This window comes from Acanthopagrus latus, chromosome 9 (genome assembly GCF_904848185.1).
Source record: "Acanthopagrus latus isolate v.2019 chromosome 9, fAcaLat1.1, whole genome shotgun sequence".
NCBI classification, from domain to species: Eukaryota; Metazoa; Chordata; class Actinopteri; order Spariformes; family Sparidae; genus Acanthopagrus; species Acanthopagrus latus.
Window position 1 is genome coordinate 28,804,424 of NC_051047.1, and position 23,640 is coordinate 28,828,063.

At 41.0% G+C, this 23,640-nt stretch overlaps 1 protein-coding gene across 1 annotated transcript; it reads left to right on the forward strand.

The window, feature by feature from the left end:
• Positions 1 to 187: 187 nt before the first annotated feature.
• Positions 188 to 21,858, forward strand: slc37a1 (solute carrier family 37 member 1). Its single transcript, XM_037109023.1, is given in 21 exon segments — positions 188 to 363; positions 2,663 to 2,900; positions 6,908 to 6,989; positions 7,263 to 7,356; positions 7,359 to 7,391; positions 7,951 to 8,029; positions 8,279 to 8,414; positions 9,006 to 9,082; positions 9,418 to 9,584; positions 9,858 to 9,910; positions 10,177 to 10,251; positions 12,653 to 12,775; positions 13,871 to 13,961; positions 14,214 to 14,276; positions 14,505 to 14,590; positions 14,974 to 15,022; positions 16,829 to 16,902; positions 16,997 to 17,075; positions 17,623 to 17,720; positions 17,968 to 18,032; positions 18,656 to 21,858. Coding segments are annotated over 20 exon segments (1,596 nt in total). The 5' UTR covers positions 188 to 363; positions 2,663 to 2,844; the 3' UTR covers positions 18,672 to 21,858.
• Positions 21,859 to 23,640: the final 1,782 nt, after the last annotated feature.

Genomic DNA, 23,640 nt, shown 5'->3' on the forward strand with positions numbered 1-23,640 from the left:
TTTGTTTTGAACTGATGTACTAGTTACAATCCATTACTTCAGTAATATTTTGAATACAGGACTTGTATTTGTAACGCAGTAACGTGGTGGTATTATTCACTCGTACTTTTACTTTGGTAGAGGATCAGATCACTTCCTCCTCCAGAGATCAAACAACTGCAGCGGGAGCCTCGGGTGACGTCAGAGACGCGGAGAGGAGCGTGCGCCAGCTGTGTGTGTGTGTGTGTGTGTGTGTGTGTGTGTGTGTGTGGTGACAGTCGCTCGCTCTCTCGCTCATAAGGAAGTGGAGGAGGACATGTCGCCCAGCTGAACGCAGACAACAACCGCAAAAAAAACGCGTGGATTTCGTTGCTCCAGCGCGAGGTAAGTGACGCGGATCGGCGGGAATGTGTCGAATTTAGAACGCTGTCGGGGCACGAGACCCACCAACGGTCGAACGTGTGATGCAGCCGCTGTGGTTTTTAGCTAGCAGCCGTTAAAAATGACAAGGAAGCTCGACGTTAGCCTGCGAGTTACCCCCCGCTTTGTGTTTGTCCCCCCCGGTACCTCCGGTTCCGAGGCTTTATCTGTACATCTCATGCCTTATTGATAGCTGGAGGTTGTTTCCATAATGGCTACTGTTCGACATTTGATACTCACGGGGGGAAACAAGAGGGAATGTGGCCGAACAGCAGCCCGTCCAGGAGCTCCGGAGGACCGTCCACGTCTGAACTTTCAGATGCTCCTCAGCTTCAGCAAACACCGGAGTCATGTCGGATTAATTAAAAACGTTTAAAGTCACATCTCTCCGTCAGGTCTGTTTCTAAATGCACCAGCTTCGGTTTGACAATATTTGAATTTGTGTAAATCACTTGTTTATACCCGCTTTTATAGACTTGTTTGTATGCGAAGTCAGCCTTTATAAAGTGATATTTCACCTTTAATTCCTCCTTTAATAGTCTATTTATCTGTTATTAATCCCTCCCTTGTGATGTCTTTTTCTCACCGTGCCTCACTGCTTTCATGGGTTGTTTTTAATGTATTTACTGGAACTTATTCTTTCCTCTGCCCACAGTCTTAGGCCTTTATTGTATTTATCCTGTTACTTATTTCTATTTTTGGCATTCTTTGTTCCCATTAACTGTAGTTAATCATTTTGACTGTTCTGCCTTCTTGTTTAAACTCACCTTAGACTAGATTTCCTCATGTTTGGTTCAACCATTGAGTGTTTATTATGTAATATTGTCTTCCTGAGTTTTCCTGCTTCTTCCTGCTCATTTGTCAATGATTACATTATATAAAGTTTATCACAAACTGTGAAGATGCAGGTTTTGGTTTTGGTCAAATGACTGTACCCTCACACAGCCATAGCCTTGAGCGCTGGTTTAAAGTTGCCGGCTATAAGATGAAACCAGGAAGCTCTTTCTGTCTCGTGAGATGTAAGGCCTGTACATGGCAGCAGTGATTGTACTGATATCAGTGAAATGCATGGATTTCCAGGCTGTGACGTGGCCACATTCCCTGGTTTCTAGAGCATTCATACAGTTAAAACAGCTCCAGGACCGTCGTGTGGCAATGTCCTCCAGGGTAAATGTATGCTCAGCTGGTTTGCCTTGTAACTTGAAGCCAGGTGTGTTTTGCAGGGTTCATGTCAGTGGAAAAGGCAGCAGCATGGAGGTTAGAGAAAGGCAAATGGAGCTTCACCAAAATAATTTTACACATCACAGTATCCTGGTTTCAGCTGTCTTACTTAAGATTGCAGATTCAAGTTTATAGGAAAGGATACAGGCTCAATCCATGTTAGTGAAACCAGCTTGTTGACATATGGAAACGCACCAAGATACTTGTTAAATATGTCAGAGTCATTTATGTGAAGTACTTGAGGCTGAAACCAGAGAAACTCTTAAGATATTTACTGTTTTAATCTGTTATCAAAATGTTGGTTTAATCTGCTGATTGACGGACTGACTGACTGATTAATCAGCTAACAGATTCAGAGCTGTGATTTCACCAGCATCCATATGACAACACATTTCCTCGGTTATTGGCGCTGGATTTGCGTCATAAGCCCTATTTGAACGTGACTCATCTGTGGACCTCTGGTAATTTGTCGTATTTGATGTGATGGCCGTCTGTGATCTTAATCCTGTGTCCACCATGTTGTTAAATTGGTCCCAATCACAGAGGTCCTGTTTGTATCAGCATGTAAGTGATTTGGGGTTGTATTTCTTTATAAACATTAGGCAACTGAAAATGTATTAAACATTATCACAGCTTGTGCTGTGAGATCGTTGACATCAGATTTAAAAGATGACAGAGCAGGTTAGGCGCAACCAAAGGTTGTTATAAATGTTATAAGATTAGTAAAATATAGATTTCTCTTATTCCCTGTGAACGCACCAGTAATTTGGCTCTCAGCTCTGTCACAAATTAAGAATTCTGTCGTTGCTGTCGCACATCAGTGAAATTTCTGACCTGTCGTATTTTAAAATCTGTGTCAGACTTCCTGTCATGCTCTGATGGTCATTCACATACAGCCTCGTGGATGCCGCTGCACAGGAATAAGCAAATGTCAAATGAAGCAGATTACAGCAGTTAAATGGTGATTTTGACCTTTTCATTCTCTAACCATTTCCCTTTCTCATCTCTTATCTTCTTTCCCCTCTCTCCCTGTGTTATCCAGATTATTCCCTCCAGCTCCGGCTTGTCAGACATGTGTCCTCTCGTTGCTCATCTCCTAGCAGCTTCCTCTGAGAAGGAGATGAGCCAAGGCAGCGATACCACATCTGCGTGTACTTAAACCTCCCCAGCGTGAGCTAACATCAGATACCCGTCACTTTTTTTTGTCAATATTTACATCCAAATATGGCCACCGTTCCTCCTGGGATCCGCCTGCTGGTGTCCTTCAACAGGGACCAGTGGTGAGTATCAATCTGACGGCAGCTTGTGTGTTTTTGACTGATGCTTTGCCATCAAGGTGTGAATGGTATTATTATTTGGACATTACAGTGACACTATCAGCACATTGACATGTCATATATTTGACTAAATGCAGTGCAGTACAGGAAATACCACATTCTGCAGAGGGCTGTTTGCTGCCTAACACGCCCTGTCGCATTATGAAATTGTAAGGAAAACAATTGCTCGTTACAGTCCTGTTTATCAACCTAATTAACACAGTCAGTTCTAGAAATATGTCTGTTTGCTTAAAGTTTATTGGTGTGTCACAGTGAAGTCAATGCTAAATTAAGTTAATGTGTGGATTTCACCTGGGATGAGGCTGCAGCCAAAAATCTCACCCTTGACTGTCTAAAATGTTGATCAGTGTTTCGCCCTCAGGTGTCTTGGTTTGTCCACAACCCAAAGATATTCAGTTTACTGTCACAAAGGAGGAAAGTAACCAGAAAATATTCACATTTAACAAACTGACAGAGAATTTTCACAGATATGACTCAAATGGATTTATCAGTCGGATCAATGTAGTAGCCATAACCGTACAACTGCTCAAACCCTTCACCAGGACTGCAGAGAGGGATACCACCATTCTGTGTGTTAGCTGTGACCATAACATTATGCCTCAGTCAATTAGAGCCAATTAAACTGATGCAATTTTCCCCACAGGGATCAATGAATTATTTATGAGTCTGATTCTGATAAACTTGTGTTGTTTTCTTATGCAAGCTGCAGAGCAGATTTCCTTTTTCACCTGAATGCGGTCGCAGTATGCTTCATGTTATATTTCAGAAGCCTGCCCAGTAATTCCTATAGCCAGGAAATCAGTCAGACGTGTGCCTCTTGTGCCCTGCACATGACAAAGCAGCTCTTTATGTGAGGCCCTGGGGCATATACAGTATCCATTAAAGAAATGAGAGCCTCTCTCAAAGAGCGTGATATTGAATGGTGGCTGTATGTGTAGGATGTTTCTCTGGATTAGTCTCCTCACTTGGGAAACCGTCCATGTACCATGAATGCACAGATACCAGTTCTGCTCAGGCTTTTCTGTCTCAGATGTTCACTTGTCATCAGCACTTTCAAAGCTTCTTCCATTGTAAGCTGGATCTTTTTAAGGGGGTTTCCCATTTCTATCTGAAGCTGTCCTGCATGTGTAGCTTCAGAATTAGCTCTGAGTCAGATGTCAACTATTCACCTGCTAACCTGAAATACCTGATGAGAATACCATGACATTGTCTGTTGAGGCAGAGTGCGATAAAGCCCTGCCCACACCAAAGGGTGAAACATCCCCTCTCTCTCTCCATTGACTTTGTCTCAAATATCAACAGCTCTCATTCAAGATTCAAGATTCAAGATTCAAGAAGACTTTATTTATCCCGAGGGAAATTGTCTTGCAACAGTAGTAAAACAAAGTGAGAAAGGAATACAAAAGTAATAAATAATGGTAAAGTAATAAATAAACTAGTTACTAAGTACACAGAATGCAATCCAACCGCGAGCAGCATAAAACTGAAAAGAAAGTACACAATAAGATTGAATAAAGTGACAAGTGGTATAAAGTGAAAAAAAATAGTAAATTTAACAGCAGCATGAAATAGCAGCAATTTACTAAGTCCAGTGCAGGAGATTTACAAGGTCCAGTGCACACTCAATAAGCGATGGAAGTGATAGGGAATGATATTGATTTGATTTGGCTCAGGTGACAGTGTCTCCACTGTCCCTCCCGCGACCAGAGGTGGATGCATTAAACAGTCTGATGGCCTGAGGGAGAAAAGACTTCCTCAGGCGCTCTGTGTTACATCGGGGTGGGATGAGTCTGCTGCTGAAGGTGCTGCTGTGTGAGTTTAGCACCTGGTGGAGAGGGTGAATGTTGTTGTCCAGGATACTATGCAGTTTGCACAGCATCCTCCTCTCCTCATAGATAGATAGATAGATAGATAGATAGATACTTTATTGATCCCAGAGGAAATTCAAGAAACAAAAGAAAGAAAGAAAAACAAAGAAACAAAAGAAACCAAAACCTTAATTCACTGATAGATGTGAAAATATTCAAGCTCTGCAAAGCTATTTTCTCCCGCTGCTTCTCTGATGTCTGCCCTCCCTCTCGCTCCTCTCCTGACATTTTCACACATAATGCAGCCGATTAATTGTTTGATTGGACCAATAGCAGAGCAAGAGAGTGATTGTTGGAACAGTGAAAAGACAAACCAAAATGGCTTTGGTGAGTTATAAGTGTACAATTACGAAAATTACTGTTTTTTTTTTTTAATGGCGGTTTCTGCAAGAGCATTATAGGGCTGTTGCTGGTTAAACAAAACAAAAAAACTCTATTTCTGCAGGAATAATTTACAATAAGTTGACAGACAGCAGTAAACTTTGATGTTGAAGCCATTGCAGTGTGCCGTGACTGCTGGCTGAGGTGATCTACTGGACCAATTCCAAAACTTTATGTGCCTTCTAGTCGTTTATACACAGAAACAGGGCTGCCACAATTTGAGATAGTGATCTAATGAATGAAAATCAGGAATATTTGATATCGCGACAACCCTACACTGAAGTATGACGAAGTATAACTAAATATCATAATAGTATTATTTGGCCAGGAATTTCATAGGATGTCATTAACTTCACTGTCTTAGGAGACCTTTGGAAATACCTCTTTTAAGTTAGTCTCGTGCAGTTTAAATGTACAGTGTATTGTGTCAGTGATGGTGAATTGAAGAGCGATGTTGTTTTGCTACACACAGGACATACTGACACACACTGAACACACTCACAGCGTGCCGTCCATCCAGCTGTTGCATGAGAATGTGTGCACTTACACAAACTGCTCTTTGGTCCACCTCCAGTGTATGCTGCTGGAAAATCAAATGGATGTGGTCTGTGATCTGTGCTGCAGGAAAGATGAGAGGCTGATTTCTGTTCACTGCCCAGCCAGCTGATGATTACCATCATGCTTCTCATTACCACCAAACACACACACACATACGCACAGAATCCAGGGGTCAAGTCTTTATTATTATTGAGCGAAACAGGGAAACAGTGAAGCATCTCCCTCAGCTTTGTAGTGCAGAATACAAAAAAAAGATCTAGTTTATTGATGGCACACCCAAGTTAATTTCACAGCCTGATCCCTGTTTGAGCACAGAGACAGTCTGTATGAATCTGACTGAGTCAAATAAACAAAGATGTGAGCAAACATGACTAAGAAGAAAAAGTAAACAGAATGAAATGCAATTTAAAGTACATATCAAGTTACAGGATATCCTGGATGGATGAAACAATAGATGGGTGTAACACTGATAAGTGATGTGTGTTTTTACATGTTCACCTTTGTCAGTTTGTTGTCAGGACAACTATTATGACAGTAAACACCATTTTATAGACTTGACTAACAAACGGATTAATCAAGAAAATAACCCACAGGTTAACTGACAATGAAAGGAATCATTAGTTGCAGTCCTGTTTTCTTTTATTCCATCATTCTGTCGCTTCAGACCTTCTTACCTTCATTGATTCACTGTCTTTACTACTTAATGGGCAGATATTTGTTCATTTATGTGGAGTGTCTGCATGATTATCATGTCATCTCACGTCATCTGCCTCTCAGACCTCAGCCACACCTGAAATACCTTACTCTTTCTGTGCTGAAATGTTTCTCAAGTCATCTGACATGTTGTAATTGCAGGCAGCCAGATGTCGTAGAGTGCGTCAGACTGGTTCTGGCATGTCATTACATTGGTTTGATATATTTGCCTGTTATGTAACATGACCAGTTGAGACATAATGCAGCCACAGACCTCTGAATCTAACACAAATATGTCAGAATACCATCTGCTCTCTGGATTGCACTAATTGCTGTATTTTAGGCGTGGTGTAATGTTTGTGAAATATGTGAGCTGTTTTCAGGAGTTCAGGGTTTCATCCTGTCATCTGTCAGCTCTCATCGCTGCCCTCTTGTGTTTCCTCTCTGCAGGTACAGAGCGCTCACCTTCATCCTCACCTTCCTGCTCTACACCAGCTTCCACCTGTCCAGGAAACCAATCAGCATTGTCAAGGTAACACACACTCATTGTTATAGTTTACTCTAAACTTAAAATGCATTTCAAAGACAAGAAAAACAGAATTTGGAAGGTTATTAATCTAATTATTGGAAAACCAGAGTCATGATTTAATTGAGCTGACGGTTTTAAGCAGAAATCAAGTATTCAGGAAGCTGAAGAAACACATCAGTCGATCAGCAGTTTACATCTTTGCTAAATGTTTTCCACCTCACTCTGTGTTCCTGTTACATCTGAACGGTGCCCTTGTTGTTTTGTTTTTTTTTTCAGAGCGAGCTCCACAAGAACTGCTCATCTGTCAGTGAGCTTGCCACCATCGGCGCCAGCAGCGGCGCCGGCAGCGGCCCTCGCTGCTCACAGCCCATCTCACAGATATGGACTGTAGCTGGAAGCCTTTTGGTTTGTATCCACTTCATTCTTAACATTTCAATCTTTTGGGGGGAAATTTCGAGGATTATCATCAGATTATTGAGTCAAAATTAAGGTTTTGTTTCAACCTGTCAGGATATCTGCTGTTCTTGGCTGATCTTTTGTCCTAAAAATAATAATGACAAATGATAATATCATCATTTTAAGATAATTTTAAACAGCTGATATAATTATCATATAAATGTCACAGTGATGCCTGTAAACCTGTTCAAAGAGCAGTTAACTTCTAATTCTTAAGAATAGTCAGACGTTGAAATCGGAATATAAAACAAATATTTAAATATCCTAAATAAATAAAACAACATAACCAAATCAGTAAAGAAAATGGACCCTCAGGCTTTAACGAGCATTCAGTCTGTAATATTATTATTATTATTATTATTATTATTATTAACAATGATAACAATAATAATAATCGGCAGTAAACTTCTGCTTTTTCTGTCTTTTTTTTTTTTAAGGGAAAAACCGGAATAATAACAAAAAACACATTTCCTTTCCTAAACCAAATGTCTCTTCTTCTTATTCTCAGACAAAAGGAACTACAAACAGCTGCTGGGAGCCATGGACTACTCCTTCCTCTGTGCCTATGCAGTTGGAATGTATCTCAGGTAAGACGACAAGAAGAGGAGGGGGATTTATCCAGAGTGGAGGTGAAGAGTATATTTATTTATGGATGGGAAAAAAATCAATCATGAATATAATAAACTATTAAAGAACTATACGGTAAGAGGTTTCTTTATGACAAATTCAGTGAAATATGACAACGAGTCACTCATTTTGAAGGAATGACATTTGAACCCCTTTTTATTAGTATTTACAGTTTATTACCATATTGATGAGCCTTTGTGGTCACACAGCGGCATCATCGGGGAGCGCCTTCCCATCCGACTGTACCTGACGGTGGGCATGCTGACCAGCGGCCTGTTCACCTGCCTGTTCGGACTGGGCTACGTCTACAACATCCACAGCCTGGGCTTCTATATATTTGTCCAGGTGTGACTCAACATTATGTATTATTAGATGATTAGGATTAAGGCATCAACTCATGATGAAACTCTCATGAAAATAAGACGGTGCAAGTATACACATATAGCACATATCACCTCTGACACCCAGTGAACATTTGCCATGTGTGCATGTGGAAAAGAGTCATTCTCCTCACCTCTCTGTCAAGTAAGAGAGCTCTGTGTCATTACCTGAGCTGAGGGACATTTTCTCACTGGAGGATGCGCTGGTATGAGTTGCCACGTAGGAAGATGAATGATTAAATAGCCCTTTTACCACTGTGAGCACAGACGGCACCTAATCATCCAGGATCAATATGGGAACAGTCGCACTGCAATCATATATATGCATATATAAAAATAAAAAAAAACTACAACGCTCCTCTTGATTTTAATGATGAATGTCTTCAGTAACCTCTGTTGCTATTAACAATGTTCTAGCTAATCGAAGAGCTAACTTATTGGATTTGTAGTAATCCATTAAGCCACAGCTTTAGATAGATACAGAAATAGTGCTCATTTTGCACATTGTTAGTAATGTCATTTAATCTATCCTCATTCTTCTTCTTGGTGATTTCAGGTGGCTAATGGTTTGGTCCAGACCACTGGCTGGCCCAGTGTAGTGACCTGCATCAGCAACTGGTTTGGAAAAGGAAGGTGAGCTCTAACTTAACTCTTACTGGCTTCTGTATGATGAGAACAGTTCAGGAACAGTTTGTGGTTTTGGATGATTTAAGGAAAATGTTTCCATATTAATGATTGATTGATTATTGTAACTCAATCAGACAGAAAGTTATCGTTCAGTAAGAAGTTGGAAAGTTTCATATGTAATTTCTGCTGCAGCTCACTGATCTGATTTGTAAATCACGTGACGTCTGAGCGAGTGTATTTGTGATGAATGAATCAGATCAAATTGTAAAATTTGTGAATAAAAACAGGGAAAACTAATGTGAAAGGTTAAGTTTGACGACATGACGTGTGTTTCCCGTCAGACGTGGGCTCATCATGGGGCTGTGGAACTCCCACACCTCAGTGGGAAACATCCTGGGCTCTCTGATCGCTGGTTACTGGGTTTCCTCCAACTGGGGTCTGTCCTTCATTGTACCGGGGCTCATCATCGCAGCCATGGGCGTCGTCTGCTTCCTCTTCCTCATCGAGCGTGAGTGCAGCCTTCTATAATCTACAATATATCATGTTGATTTATTTCTCTCATTTCTCCTTCTTTTAAACTTACTAAACGTTCTTAATGTGTGAATATAAATGTGCTTAATTATTTTTTTATCCTCACTAAAGTGTTAACTCCCACATGTTTTAACTACATGAAGAAAGGAAAGTCATTAGCTGCTGTTGGTTTCAGTTTTAGACTTCACAGCTGGAGAAGCTTGATGGAGAAGTTTGATATAAATCTTATTTAATCTTGTTTTCTCTCCAGATCCAAATGACCTGAAAACCATTCACGCTCAAAATTCTTCTCCAGGCAAAAGAGTGAGTTTTTCTCTATATCTTTTTTAATAATTGATTAAAACGCTGTCTGATTTTTTTTTCCTAATAATAAATTATATATTTTTGTGTGTGCAAATTATGAACCTTCAGACTGATGACACATATCACTGTAAGCTGTTTTTAAAGATTTCAGTCTTCAGTATTGAACACTGAAAGTCACGGAGTAGGGAAGTCAAAGTATTGAGAGATGGATGAATTAAACCAGGTGTGAATAATGATGTGTTGCGATGTTTTGTTTCTTTAAGCAGGTTCAAGACAAGAGCTGGAATGGTGTGAATGGACACACTGAGATGTATCTGCAGTACAAGGAAGGCAAAGCACAGGTGTGTGTCCCTGTGTGAATATATTACTTACATTTTTTAGGAAATGTGGAACTTTAAAACCCCTGAAAACTGGGATTCAGTGTGTTTCCATGGGCGTCAAAGGAAAAACATAAAGAAGTTTTGATGTCAGTAAAAAAAGATCTAAGTGCACTGATGATCAACAATCATCTTCAGTGAGTCGCACTTTAGAGATAAAGTTCACCACAAACTCAAAAACACACATATCACCTGTAGCTTATTTATCATCTGAATTCTTTTGTTGGGAGGAAGACAGATTCACAAGATCAATTGTTCTTGTATCTGTCCTACAATGCTTCAAGTTGTGCACCTGTGTCCGAACACACAGGTAAACCAGTCGGCTTCCTCTGAAGAACTACCGGCAGCTACAATAGTGGTTTAGATGTGTAGGCTAGTGTGAGAACCTCCTCCAGAGGTTAGCATAGCTGCTATCGGTTCAATCAGAACTTTTTTTTCTCAGTGGAAAAGGTGTTTTCACTCTTCTCTGAACTGACTTCTGTCAAAGCTTGATTTGATATTGTGTGCTTTATCTGGACCGTGAGTCTGCCTCCCCAACTGTTCTGATCTGATTGGTTGACCTTGAAGTGAAACAAGTGCCAGCCCGTTTCCAAAAAGGTTTAAGCTTTTCCTTTTTGTGTAACTAACCATCTGGGGCATCCAGTTAGTTTTCGTGTGAGTTGCAGAGTAGCGAGCATCTACTCATGGACGAGAAGCTAGCTAATGTTATATCTTAGCTGAGCAGGACGTCATGAATGTTTACGTCCCACACTGTCACAAGCTCGAGCCTCTCGACCATGAATAGATGCGTGTTGTTCTTCTATGCAGTTATATGGTCGAAAGAAAATAGTTACTGCATTCTGGAAAGAGATGTTGCTGTTGAGTTTATCAACAAGTTCAGGTCAGCCAACGTCTCTACGGCATATACATCAAATTTTGCAGCTCGCAATGAAACATATGGATAAATAGCATTATAGGTAATTATAGCATATATTTTCAATTTGATTTTAACTTGTTATTGTAATCCATTCAGGAGTGCTACTATTACAATGGTAGCGTTCAGAACAGGAAGGTCAGTAGCTTCAATACTTTCAGGTGGTTCTCGGTTGCTTCAGCAGTAGTCAAATGTTGTGGGATACTGGATGAAAAATCCTTCTCGGGCTGAATCCAAATGTCTTCCTCTAGGGCACAACACTAAAACATATCAGAGACTCTGTATGTGCCCTCACACACCTCTGGACGTTTGGATTCAGCCTCAGGGTTCTTAAACATTTTTGAAATAATGACTGGGTCGGGTTCACCTCATGCAATTGGTTCCCTCCTTTAAAGGGATATTCCAGCGGAAAATTTAATCCATGGTCTAACACGCCTTGACACCAACAACTGCTAGCTTTGCCGGATTTCTATTGAATAGTGAACACAGCTCACCACTCTTCTGACACAGCTTCCTGTTGTGGGGAAGCCCTGACAAGTCAGTTACCGAGTGCAGTTAGAAACGCTCAATGCCGTTCTTTTCCCTGTCAGCTCTGGATGATAATAACGTGGTAGGCAAGACACATATGAACTTTGATTGCATTTCCATGGAGTCATTATCATACATTTTCATCCTTGAGCTGCAGAACTCTACTGCACTCTGTAGTCGACACGCAGGTCTTCCCCACAACAAGCTAGCTGCTGCAGGAGAGTGGTGAGCTGTGCTTTCTTTTCAGTAGAAATCTGGCAATGCTAGCAGATGTTTGATGCGTCGAGCTAGGTGCTGGGACCCTGTTTTTACTGTTGCTGAAGTTTGGTGCTGTTCTGAGCATTATTTGTGGCTTTTTGGTGGTGGTTTCTTGTTTGAGGCATATACTGCAATGTATTGTTGTCATGCAGTCTTTTCTGAGGTTGCTAAAACTACGTAAGCTAGCGGTTGGAAAACTTGATCTCTCGAGACAGGGGTCCTTCAAAGTGTCACGGTGTGTTAGACCATGGGTTAAACTTAAGCCGGAATATCCCTTTTAATGCTTCAGTTTTCATGGTGAACTCTGCCTGACTGTTACATCAGATTGGTTTAAAAAATCCAAGATTAGTGCCTTTGATTTGAGTCAAATGTGCTGCTGTCTTCTATTCCAGAATAAAAGGGTGGTGTTGCACTTGTATCTGGTTCTTAATTCCTCTTCACAGTCATTTTGCACCGGTCTTTCCTTGATTGTCACAAAATTTGAAATAAGTCATCATTCAAATTATCAAATGATCTTGAAGTTGCTGTATGAATTTAACTGATGAAAATGACTGAAATATAAAGAAACATACTGTGAATGGTCACCTGCGCACTTTAGTCATTGTTCCTGTAGCCGGTTGACAGAAACACCTGCAGCGTCTCATCTCGTCTCCTCTTCTCCTGCAGAGTTACGACACAGAGCTGCTGTTGCCCAGAGACAGTGTGTGTGTCCCTGTGCAGCCAGTCGTGGTGGTGAAGAGGGAGTCAGAGCCATCGCCCATCAGCTTCATGGGAGCCCTGCGTATACCAGTCAGTCTCTCACACACATGCACACGCACACACACGTTACCAAAGCTTTTGTTTCATCTCAGTAAATGAGATCTACTCTGTGCTCATCACAACAGCGTTCAACGTTAATGTTTTAACATTCATCTGCACTTTGAAGTTTCCAGAAAAAAATTATCTAACTATTTGCAATGAGTTATTCAATATATTTCCATAAAAACAAGCCATCCTTGATGAGAATGAGAACAAGAACACAGAATGTCAAAGAAGTAAAACAACAAACATTCTTGCACATCAAAAATGTTGTATCCTGTTCAGGGATAATACAAGACAAACTGTCTTTAACTGCTGCCATTTTCTGCTGAATGCCTGCAGGAGAAGGAAGCACCATGGTGTAATCCTTAGCTACCTCCACCATCAACGCCAGAAATAAAAAAAATAAAAAAAAAGATGTGTTTAATTATTTTTCACCACTTGGCCCCGAGCAAGCAGTCAGTCCTCATTGTTGAGCCCTGACAACAGACACGCTGTTCCATTAATCATACTGCAGCTGATGTTTTTTAGTTTTTAACAACTTGGATCTTATATTCATAGTTTTGGGCTTTGGTTCGATCAGATATGAGAATATATTACCAACCAAGAAGATCTTGGAGCATGGCTAAGAGCCAAATCTCCAGGTTTCTATTTGTTTGCAAGATAGATACTTCCCATAGCTGTGTGCACGCAGTTCTTTTGTTTGATGAGGGATTGTTAGCAGATTACCGGTAGTTTAGATGTACACACTGTCAGATTTAAGTTTGAATAAGAATCTAATCTCTTTCTGCCTCCAGAGATTCAAACTGAATCATTTTATTAGTCTGACTTTCAGTTCACAACTTTTAAACTTTTTTCAGCCTTGGTTAAAATAAATGAGTCACAGAATAACTGCACACAAATATCAGCAGCAGCTTCGTCACTGAGGACCCAGTGTGGGTGCATGTGTCTGTGTATCAGACTGGGTCCATTAGTTCAAGTAGTAATCATTTCTCTGGGCAGTAAAACCAGTCGGGTATCATTCAGTCACAGAAAATCTTCCATAACAATAACAATCACCTTTTCCTGTGCTGTTTGTATCTGCAGGGAGTGATCGAGTTCTCTCTGTGTCTCCTGTTCGCTAAACTGGTCAGCTACACCTTCCTCTTCTGGCTGCCGCTCTACATCACCAAAGCAGGTGAGGACCCAACACGACTACAACCATCGACATCATTATCGTTATTTTAAAACTCTGGGGTTTTTTTATATTCAGCTTTGTAACATTATCTGCTACGTGACTGATCAGTGAGCTGATACAGAGCTTGTTGTCTGTTTGTCTCAGTAAAGAGCACTTTCATTACCAACAGTCAGGTGTCAAACTAAAGGCTGTGCTGAGAAGAATAACAGGTGTGTGTGTGTGTTTGTATTTGTGTGTGTGTGTGTGTCTCAGCTCACCTCGATGCCAAGAAAGCTGGAGATCTCTCCACCCTGTTTGATGTGGGAGGAATCGTGGGTAGGTGCTTTTGTTCACACTTTAGTTTTATCTCGCTCTTATCTCTTATTCTCTGTGTGTGTAACTGTGAGCGTGTGTTTGTGTGTCACTTTTCTTCACACATTCTTGGCTGCCTGTATTTACTTACTTTTGTGCATTCTGTGTGTGTGTGTGTGTGTGTGTGTGTGTGTGTGTGTGTGTGTGTGTGTGTGTGTGTGTGTGTGTGTGTGTGTGTGTGTGTGTGTACAGGGGGAATCTTGGCAGGTGTGATCTCTGATAAACTGGGGAAGAGAGCCACCACCTGTGCGGTCATGTTGCTGCTGGCTGCTCCCACGGTGAGTTTCATATCTGACACTTTATTCTGAAGGAACCTGAAGTCGGTACATGTTTTTAGATCAGGATGTTCAGAACAGCACTCAGCTGTTGGGAGGAGGTCTGTCCTGTCAGACAAGCATGTAAGTGACTGATAAAAAGATCAACTTTGAGCCCAAAGTGCTGACAGCAGGCCTCTGTTTGCATCCAGCGCCGCCTGCTGAAGAAACTGATCACTGCATCTTTTGTTTCTGATCCAGCCCAGTGTTGAGACTTTAAACCCAGATAGCCTCTTGTCACTTGCTTGTATGTCTGCCTGTAAATCAGGCTGCTGCTCACTTCTTTAGACGTTTGTTTACTGAGTGAATGTTGACTGAAAACTTTCTGTTTTGTCTTCGTCCTGCAGCTGTACGGCTTCTCAATGATCAGTGAGTTCGGTTTAGGGCCGACCATCGGTGAGTTTCCTACTCAGAGCTGCTGTGTCGTGATCCCATGACTTCTTTATTATCTTTTTTACATCCTCACACTTCCTCATAATTATATCACCATTACATCATTCTAACTTTTAATGCCTTTCATGACAGCAATAGCCGTGGCTGGAGGCGTTATGATTCATGTTGAGAAAGCAATCTCTCAGAAGCTGCTCAATAAAGTAATAAACAATGAACATAGAAGACCCCATATGAGCATTTAAGATCCTGTTTTGCAGTTTAATCAATTTGGAATCGTTTTAGTTTTTCAGAATGTAAAACTGAAGGAAAGCTTTACTGTCCTCTTTCCAGACAACAACACATTTCTCAGAGCTGGTGTGTTTTAAATCTACAGATCACCGGGATTGATTTAAATGTTGCTGTAAAACATATTTTATTATTCATGAAAACTGATTTACAGAGCTGCATAGAGAAGGTGTGTGAGTGTTGAGATCAGAAACTATTTCGGAGAACCCAACAATTATCTACAGTGTTTGAGGACCAACCAGCAGATGTCTTCATTGCAGCACAAGTACAATGATTCAAGTCTCTCCTTCTGTCCACACTACACGAAGAACATTAAATCATCAGCTCGTGACACTGACCACAGCTATACACAATATATCATTATATCATTGCACTTATTCACAAGCTGTGAAACACAACAATTTGGTCCTGCTTTTATCTTTAAACAGGTTTTTCTCCAGGGAAACCAATTACATTTCAGTGTAGTATTGAGTGTAAGGCTTGAGTGTTTAAAAATGCCTGAAATTGTAACATCAAAATGAATAGCTTTACATTATCTCAGCCAGGTTATCTCTAATTCCTTTAATTTGTCATCCCTCTGCAGAAAGCTCAGTGTATAAATATGTAGTTTACCTCGCTGCAAGGTGCTGAAACATTTTGAATGCCACTTGAAAATGCTTAAAGTTCTCAAATTTGACTGTTTAAAAGACGTTGGAGCGTATGTTGTTTATTCTTGAGACATTTCTAAGATGTTTTCTTCTCGGCGTGATCTGATATCATTGTTTTGTTTCAGGACCGTCACTGCAACTACCCAATAGGTTTTTGTATTTTCATATCTTAGCAGCTGTTGAACTAGAAGGTAAAAATACACACAACAGACGTTTTCCCTTCAGACACGTGGTTAACATTGTGAAAAGGTCTAATTTAACCCAAACTATATTTTCCTGGACCTGCCGAGTATATTTGGTCCTAAACTAAACCAAAGTGTGAAGAAAAATAATAAGTGAACTTAATGTAAAAATGAGTCAACAGTATAATATCATGTCCCAAACAGAAAAGGAACCACAGTGTCACTGAGTCCTGAACTTCATCTGTTCAGCCACAACAGCTCACTCAGAGTGTGGATTTTTGCTGCTTGCTGCTCAGTTGCAGTGATGTTCCAGGAACGGCGTCGATATCAGAATGATAACAACAAAAGCCTTTCTCAAATGTAGGCGTCTGCTCTGAAGGGTGTTGTATACTTTTTTTATGTTCGGTGCCGACACCGTGGCTCCACTGATTCATTCACACTGAGCTTGTGATGGTCACAGCTGCAGCTCATTATCCTCCCTGTACGCTCGAGGGACTCTGTTCATGTCATTATGTGACACAGTGTGAAGATGAGCTGCAGCTGCTGAGCAACGATGTCCTTTCATTATCATCACACACTGTTATCGGGGGAGTGTGTCTGTTAGACGCTGTGCTGCCTGCAGCGTTTAATCCACACTGAAGTCCTACAAACGTTATCAGAGGAACATCAGGAGTGACTCACCTGTCTGTTCCCAGGTATGCTGCTGGTGTGTGGAGGGCTCGTCAACGGGCCGTACTCCCTCATCACCACCGCAGTCTCTGCTGATCTGGTGAGCTGGTTTACCTCTGATTCTAGCCCCTGAATTCATCCAGGATTACTGACACAGTCTGAACATTTCTCTCTCTTCTGACCTTTGACCTCAGGGAACCCACAAGAGCCTGAAAGGAAACGCCAGAGCGTTGTCCACAGTCGCCGCCATCATTGATGGGACGGGATCTGTAGGTCAGTGTCACAGATCACAGGTGTTCAATCACAAATTAAATCAGAATGCAATCATTTGCAAATCTTTAATCAACCTATATTCTATTTTAAAATGTTCAAAGTCAAGATATGTAATGATCAAACTAATGAACTTTATTGTTTTTCTCTAAATGTACATTTAGTGCAGAGCGTGATGAACCACAGCATCTTTTTTTTAATCAGGGTTGTTGATACAGAACAAGATAAAGATCCCAGCAATCATTATTTTAACATCATGTGACCTTCAGTTATGAAAAGAAACCAACAGATAAGAATAAGATAAGAGCTATACCTGCATTTTTAATATTGCTGTTTATGTTCCTGATTTTCAATAATGAGTTCATTAAACTTTATTTATAGAACACTTATCAGAGGAGCAAAGAAATGTTCTAGAATCTAAAACATTAAAACAATCAACAACAAAATGATTCAAACTAGTTGGAAAAAGCTCTCAACCTGCCTGAGCTCCTGACAGATCTGTAATTAAAATGTTTATGATGAATAATCCATGCTGTGTTTATATGATCAGGTGCAGCACTGGGCCCCCTGCTGGCTGGTCTGTTGTCTGCAGGTGGCTGGGATCAGGTCTTCTACATGCTGATGACTGCTGACTTCTTGGCTCTGCTGGTGAGCACGAACATTCAGCTGGTGAACAAAGTGGAGCATTTAGCAGCTAAAGAGTGACTTTGTGGAGACTAAAACTGACTCTGAATTAATGTTAACAGTTTGATAATCTTATAATATTTTAGATGTTGTGTGTTCAGCTTGTTTTAACTGCAGTTCTGACATCAGCACAGCCACCAGTTGTTGAAACTAAAAGCTGAATTAGAATAAATATGTGTAACTTATATGTGACGTGTGTTCGTGTGTGCAGCTTTTGCTACGACTCGTGATGAAGGAGCTGACCACGAATAAATCCCGTCCCATCTCGGCTGTAGAGTAAGTCCATTCTGCCTCTTCTGACCGGTTTCTCTTTCATTTAAGCGAGTGAACGAGTTCTGTCTGCCGGCTGAACTCTGTCCAAGTAAATGATTTGTTCAGTCACAGTCTAGTATCCAGAATATAAAACCACAGATCATAAACATTGAACAATAAAATGTACCAGGACAGTTTGAACTAAATGAAACAGCTTCAGGTTAATGTGTATAAACTTCTGGCATCGACTCAGAATTAAAACATCACTGACCTACAACTTAAAGTCTTTTTTTAGCTCACATCGTGAACCAGATGTTTGGATGAAATTCAGCTTATCGCTCTTTTCTGCTGCCAAATGACGCCTGCATGAAACTTTATGATGAAGTTGTATCACTGATATGGGCTACAGGTCGATCAGCTTCGATTTGAAATATGCAGCTCTGCATGTTGTGACTGAGCGTCAGTCAACTTGAAGATTTTGTGTGTAGCATTCACAGGACACGCTGCCATGTCAGTGTAAATATCGACAATATAACATCCATTCAGTCAGCGTACAGACTCAAATGCTCCAAGATCTTTTCACTCTTGATTGTAAAACTTGATGACACCAACTTAACAGTCTGGTGTTAATGTTTGTCTCTTCACAGGCTGAAGGAGCACTGAGCACTTTGATCACACAGGAGCACTGAGGGCATCGAACCACTTCAGTCTGAACTGACCTGAACTCGTGTGATAACTGGACTTTGCTGGACGTGAGATATTAAACACACACATGAACACACTCTGCTGTGTGTAGTGTAGCTACACTAGTTCACTGTAAACAAGACTGTGGATTCATCTCTCTGATCGGCGTCCTGGTCGTAGACCTGCTCCGTCTCCTCAGAGGATCGTCAACACTAGCCTTCTCCGATGTGTATATAAGACTACAAGTGGTAGTTATTTATTGTGGATAGAAATCTTTGAAACAGCAACTTCCAGACTGCTCCTCTTCTTCTCATTGACCTCACCAGAATATCTCTGACTCAGTCGGGTTTGTATCTAAAATTATACCCAAGGGACCTTTTTTTTTTTTTTATGTATACGTAAACTCATCCTTCCTGTGGGACCATGGTGGACTGAACTCAAAAAATCGCAGCCTCTTGTGATTTAGATTTTGCACTTTGATAATGTGTCCATTAATAGATGTGTGCTCACTGACGGCCAATCAGACCATCTGGGAGTAATTAATATTGATAACGTGGTCGTCAGAAGTGGATTGGAATCGTGACGAATAAATTCATGTATTTCTTTGATTGTTAACATAAAAGTGAACTCGTCCATGTAGACACATAAACTTCAGGGCGTACTGCAGTTAAACAACGTTCAAACACATCTTCATACTCAAACCACATATTAATCAATGACCAGTGACCATTAGTAAATTGAAATAACTCACCGTTAACTTTCACACTGGACATGAGGAGCAGTGTGATGCTGATCCTCCTGATGCAGACTTCTCCTCTCTTCATACCACTTCTCCTCAACTTCCTCCTTTACTGCTGTAAAGTACCACAGCCACTAGAGGTCACCACCTAACAAGAAATATAAATATGAACGTAATAAGCTGCTTTCACCAGGTGGTTTGGTTTGGTGGGATCCATCACATTATAATTTAGTGTTAAAGTTTACTTGTGAGCTTGTAGCTCCCAAGCTGCTGAATCCCTGTGGACTCATTCTGACATGCCTTTGTTCCTGATATTTAAAGGCTGAACTGTGGAGCAGTCTGTGTCAGAATGATGTTCACCTTCACCCATCACGGTCTAAAAAAGTTTAAAAATGAATCCTCTCTTTCACACGTCAAGCTTTGGATGCCCTTTAAAGGTTCCCTGTGGAGTCTCAGCAGCACAAACAGAAGAAGACGGTGAGCTCGTAAACATGAACATAAACTATTTCTATAAATACTTAATGAGGAAGGAAATCAACACTTTTGTTCGACCTCGAGGACACACAGTGTTCAGATAAATAAAACTGTTGTTTGTTTACAAGAATCTTCACAGGGAGCCTTTAAAGGGTCATTCCACTGAAGTGATGAAAAATGTCTCTCTCCTCTAGTCGAGTCTGACGCATTAGATCATTTTGGTTTTGCCTCCACCCCTGAGAACACTGGAGCGAATGTAGTTTGTGCTGCTGACACAAGATCTGTCCAGGACCTCTGCTCCTGTTGGTTTAGATCCCAGGTACACAAACTCTGTCACCTGGAGGGCCAAAATTGAAAGTTAATTCTGGGCCACAGACCAGAAGGAAGCTGTACTACATTGTACTTTTAAGATGCAGAATGGTGCGTCTTGATTAATTGACTGACATCCTGTGCAAAGTTTTGAGAATTATTAGTGATTCTATAAAACGTAAACAAACATCAGGCGGCACAAATTGAACCTCACAGTGGACCAGCTGACACGTCTTCACCCACAGAAGACATACGCTCATGGACACTTTATTCTACAGCTTTCACCGTCGTCTTGGGTCTGGATGTTGGAGTTAGTGAAGCGTCTGACTTTCTGCGTTGGAAACTGAACTTCAGTGGATGTTCCAGTTGAACCTGCCGTCGTGGATCTCTAATATTCAGAATTAAAAATGTGCTACTTCGGCTCTGATGAAGCGTCCTGCCGCCCACAATGCTAAAAATCTCATGAACAAATAGAAAGTGCATTGAGAGGAAGTATTAAATGGCAGAAAACAAGTTCCTCAAAAGTGCACTTAAGCACAGTACTTGAATATTAATTTTACAGTTTGTCTGTGTTCAGGAACAGTTTGTTTCTGTGAGATGTCTTTTTTATGACTTTTTTTTTTTGTATTTTAATTCCTCCAAAAATTCCCATGTCTGTTGACTTGAGGTGAGAGTGGACATCACCTGGACAAACACGACCAAAACCGTCCGCGTGTACAAGATGGAAAAATAACCACTATGAAAAAAATACATATTTATGTGAACTGACCCTTTAATCTAAAAGGAAACCCTCGCAGCTTCCTGTGTTCACACTGTCAGCTGGTACGCGACGCATTTCCATGTCTCGCGACTGATATTAAGTAGCTCAAATGTTAAAAAATAACCTTAAAAAGAAAAATGCTCCAGATGTGGTTTGGATCGTTCACTCTGAGACCACTTCGCCTCCTCCGCTCAGTGGAAGTTGCTGTTTCTGCGTCACCTTGTGTTGCCTTACTGAACCAAAGAGATTGTGGGATCATGTTGTAATTTAAATAACAGACTACTTATTTAAGTTATTCCTGTTGTATTTTGTGGCAGTTTTTAATTCAGTTTTTTTCTAAATTTGTGATAAAATGAAGGCACCAAAGTTGTATTTTTATATAAAACCTTCAGATGATGATGTCTGTTCTTCTGTGTGGGGAAATGAATGTAAAGTTTTATTTTTCAGTGCAATGTCGATGAGTTTCGGTTAGTGTTTAATATAGTTGGTTAAAGTGATTAAATCCATTTATTTGAAACTTCCGTAATCCCATATTGTTAGCCAAAAAAATCATTTAGTTAAATATGGTAAAATTAGGGCAGAGAAAGCTCATCGTTAGTGATTGTTCTACATTTTTATGACGATATTGTGTTAATTTATTGACTGTAAACATCATCAGAGTGAGATCCACAGAACACAGACGCCTGGTAATGTTCTGCAAATGTAAACGTTGAACTCTGGGATCATTTCCTGTCGTGGTGTCAGCATCGAGACGGCACTCTGGCACACGTTGTGTATATTTATGATGGTGGTCTTGTACTTGAAACATTGTGTGCCTTGTTTGTTGTTTGTCTTTCTTGCTGGGGAGTTGATTTTGTTAAAAAAAAATAAAATCATCAAAATGATTCTTTGCTTCTTTGCAGTGTTTGGGGACAGTTGACTCCAGAAGTGTTCTGGGAGCAAAGTAAACCAACATTTTGGGTCATTTTGCTCCTGCCACATGTCGTCTTTAGAACCAGTGGGAGGAGAAGCAGGTCCGGTCGTGTGTTTGATGGCTCTGTTTGCAGCACGCCGCTACACGCCGGCTAAATCGGTCCGGTCCGTGGCGTGGAGAGGCCTTCAGGCTCAGCTGGAGGTGGCAGGTGTCATCTGAGATAGAAAAGATTCTGACAGACAGAAACCCACTCAGTGACACAGGCAGACTGGAAATCACACACACACACACTCTTACACAAAGCTCGGGGCGAGGCAGGTTCAAGACTTACTGATCCACTAAATGTCACTTTAACCTAAATCCACCTCCTGCTTTTACTTTGACGACCTCAGTGTTTTAATTTGAAGAGAAACAGAAGTTCATGTTACAGTTGGTTTAAAGCCGGTTCTGTGTGGCCTTGAAGTCACTGCAGTGAAAGAAAGAGGGACAAAACCTTCAGCTGTGCAGAAACACATTATCAGCCTCAGCTATGGTGCATTCATGTGTGGTAGGAATAACAGGAAAATACAGCTTCACACTGGGAAAATTGACGTCAGCGCTCCTGAAGTCAGAACAACAACTCAGAAACTGAAACTGGCTGATTAAAGTTAAAAAAAGGCCTAATGTTAATTTTTTTTTATCTTTTATTTCCCCCAAATGTTTTAATGTGAAAAGAAACAGAAGTTCACGTCACAGTTGGTTATAAAAGTTTGGAAGATGTGGCTTCAGTCTAGACACTCACATGGTGACGAGTGTTGAAGGAGTCTTGGGTCACTGTAATCATTAAGTCAGTTTGGCCTTGAAGTAATCCTTCTTTTAAAGACTCTGGTGAAAGACAGAGGAACAAAACCCGCAGTCCTCCATCTGTGCAGGACCACATTAACAACCGGTCGAGACAGATGGCCGCACACCTCTGAGCTCGGTTCTGCTCGAGGGTTCTGCTGGTTAAGTGGCAGTTTATTTCTGTCGCCTCGTGCTCACTCGCGCGGGAAATGTTGGATCTCCGTAAACAAATTAATCAAGGAGAACAGTTTAGACCTGCTCCGTGTGGAAAGTGTCATGAGGTGGATTGTTGTGAGGTGTCGCAATACAAATAAAGATTGATTAACTGTCTCAGCCAAAAAATCTGCACATGAACGCACCACGAAGACGTCAGCCGACGGCCAACTAGCTTGTACGTTCTGCGCCTACGTGAGAGGATCAACCCCTCTGTGGATTTACAAACCCTTGTTGTGATATAGCAACACTTTTTGACGGCACTGTCACTAATATCGCTGCTCATAATCGAGAGTATGTTTGGTAAAAAGTTGCCGGTGACGAGGAGGAACTTCACAAACTGGGTCAGATGTTGGATACTACAGCCACAGACTCAGAGACTTTCTCTTTCATTGCAGCCAATCACAGTGATTTCTCTCACCGACGAGCAAACGCCCATTCAAAAATCTGCCGACGACCGCTGACACACAGCACCAACTTAAGCCACAGTCACCTGGTGTGTGAGCTGATATCAAAGAGGTGAGGTGAGATCAAAACACTCATCTAAATCTCAGCTTGAAATGAATTAGTGTATTTTCTAAACTGCCCTTTTTATGAGGAGGCAGACGTCGTTACTCCATTATTTTAGATCCCCGAACTCTCAGAATCACATTTATGATCCACGTTTAGCGTATTGAAAATAAACTGAAGTCGATCTGTTTGTTTCAGTAAACGGGTG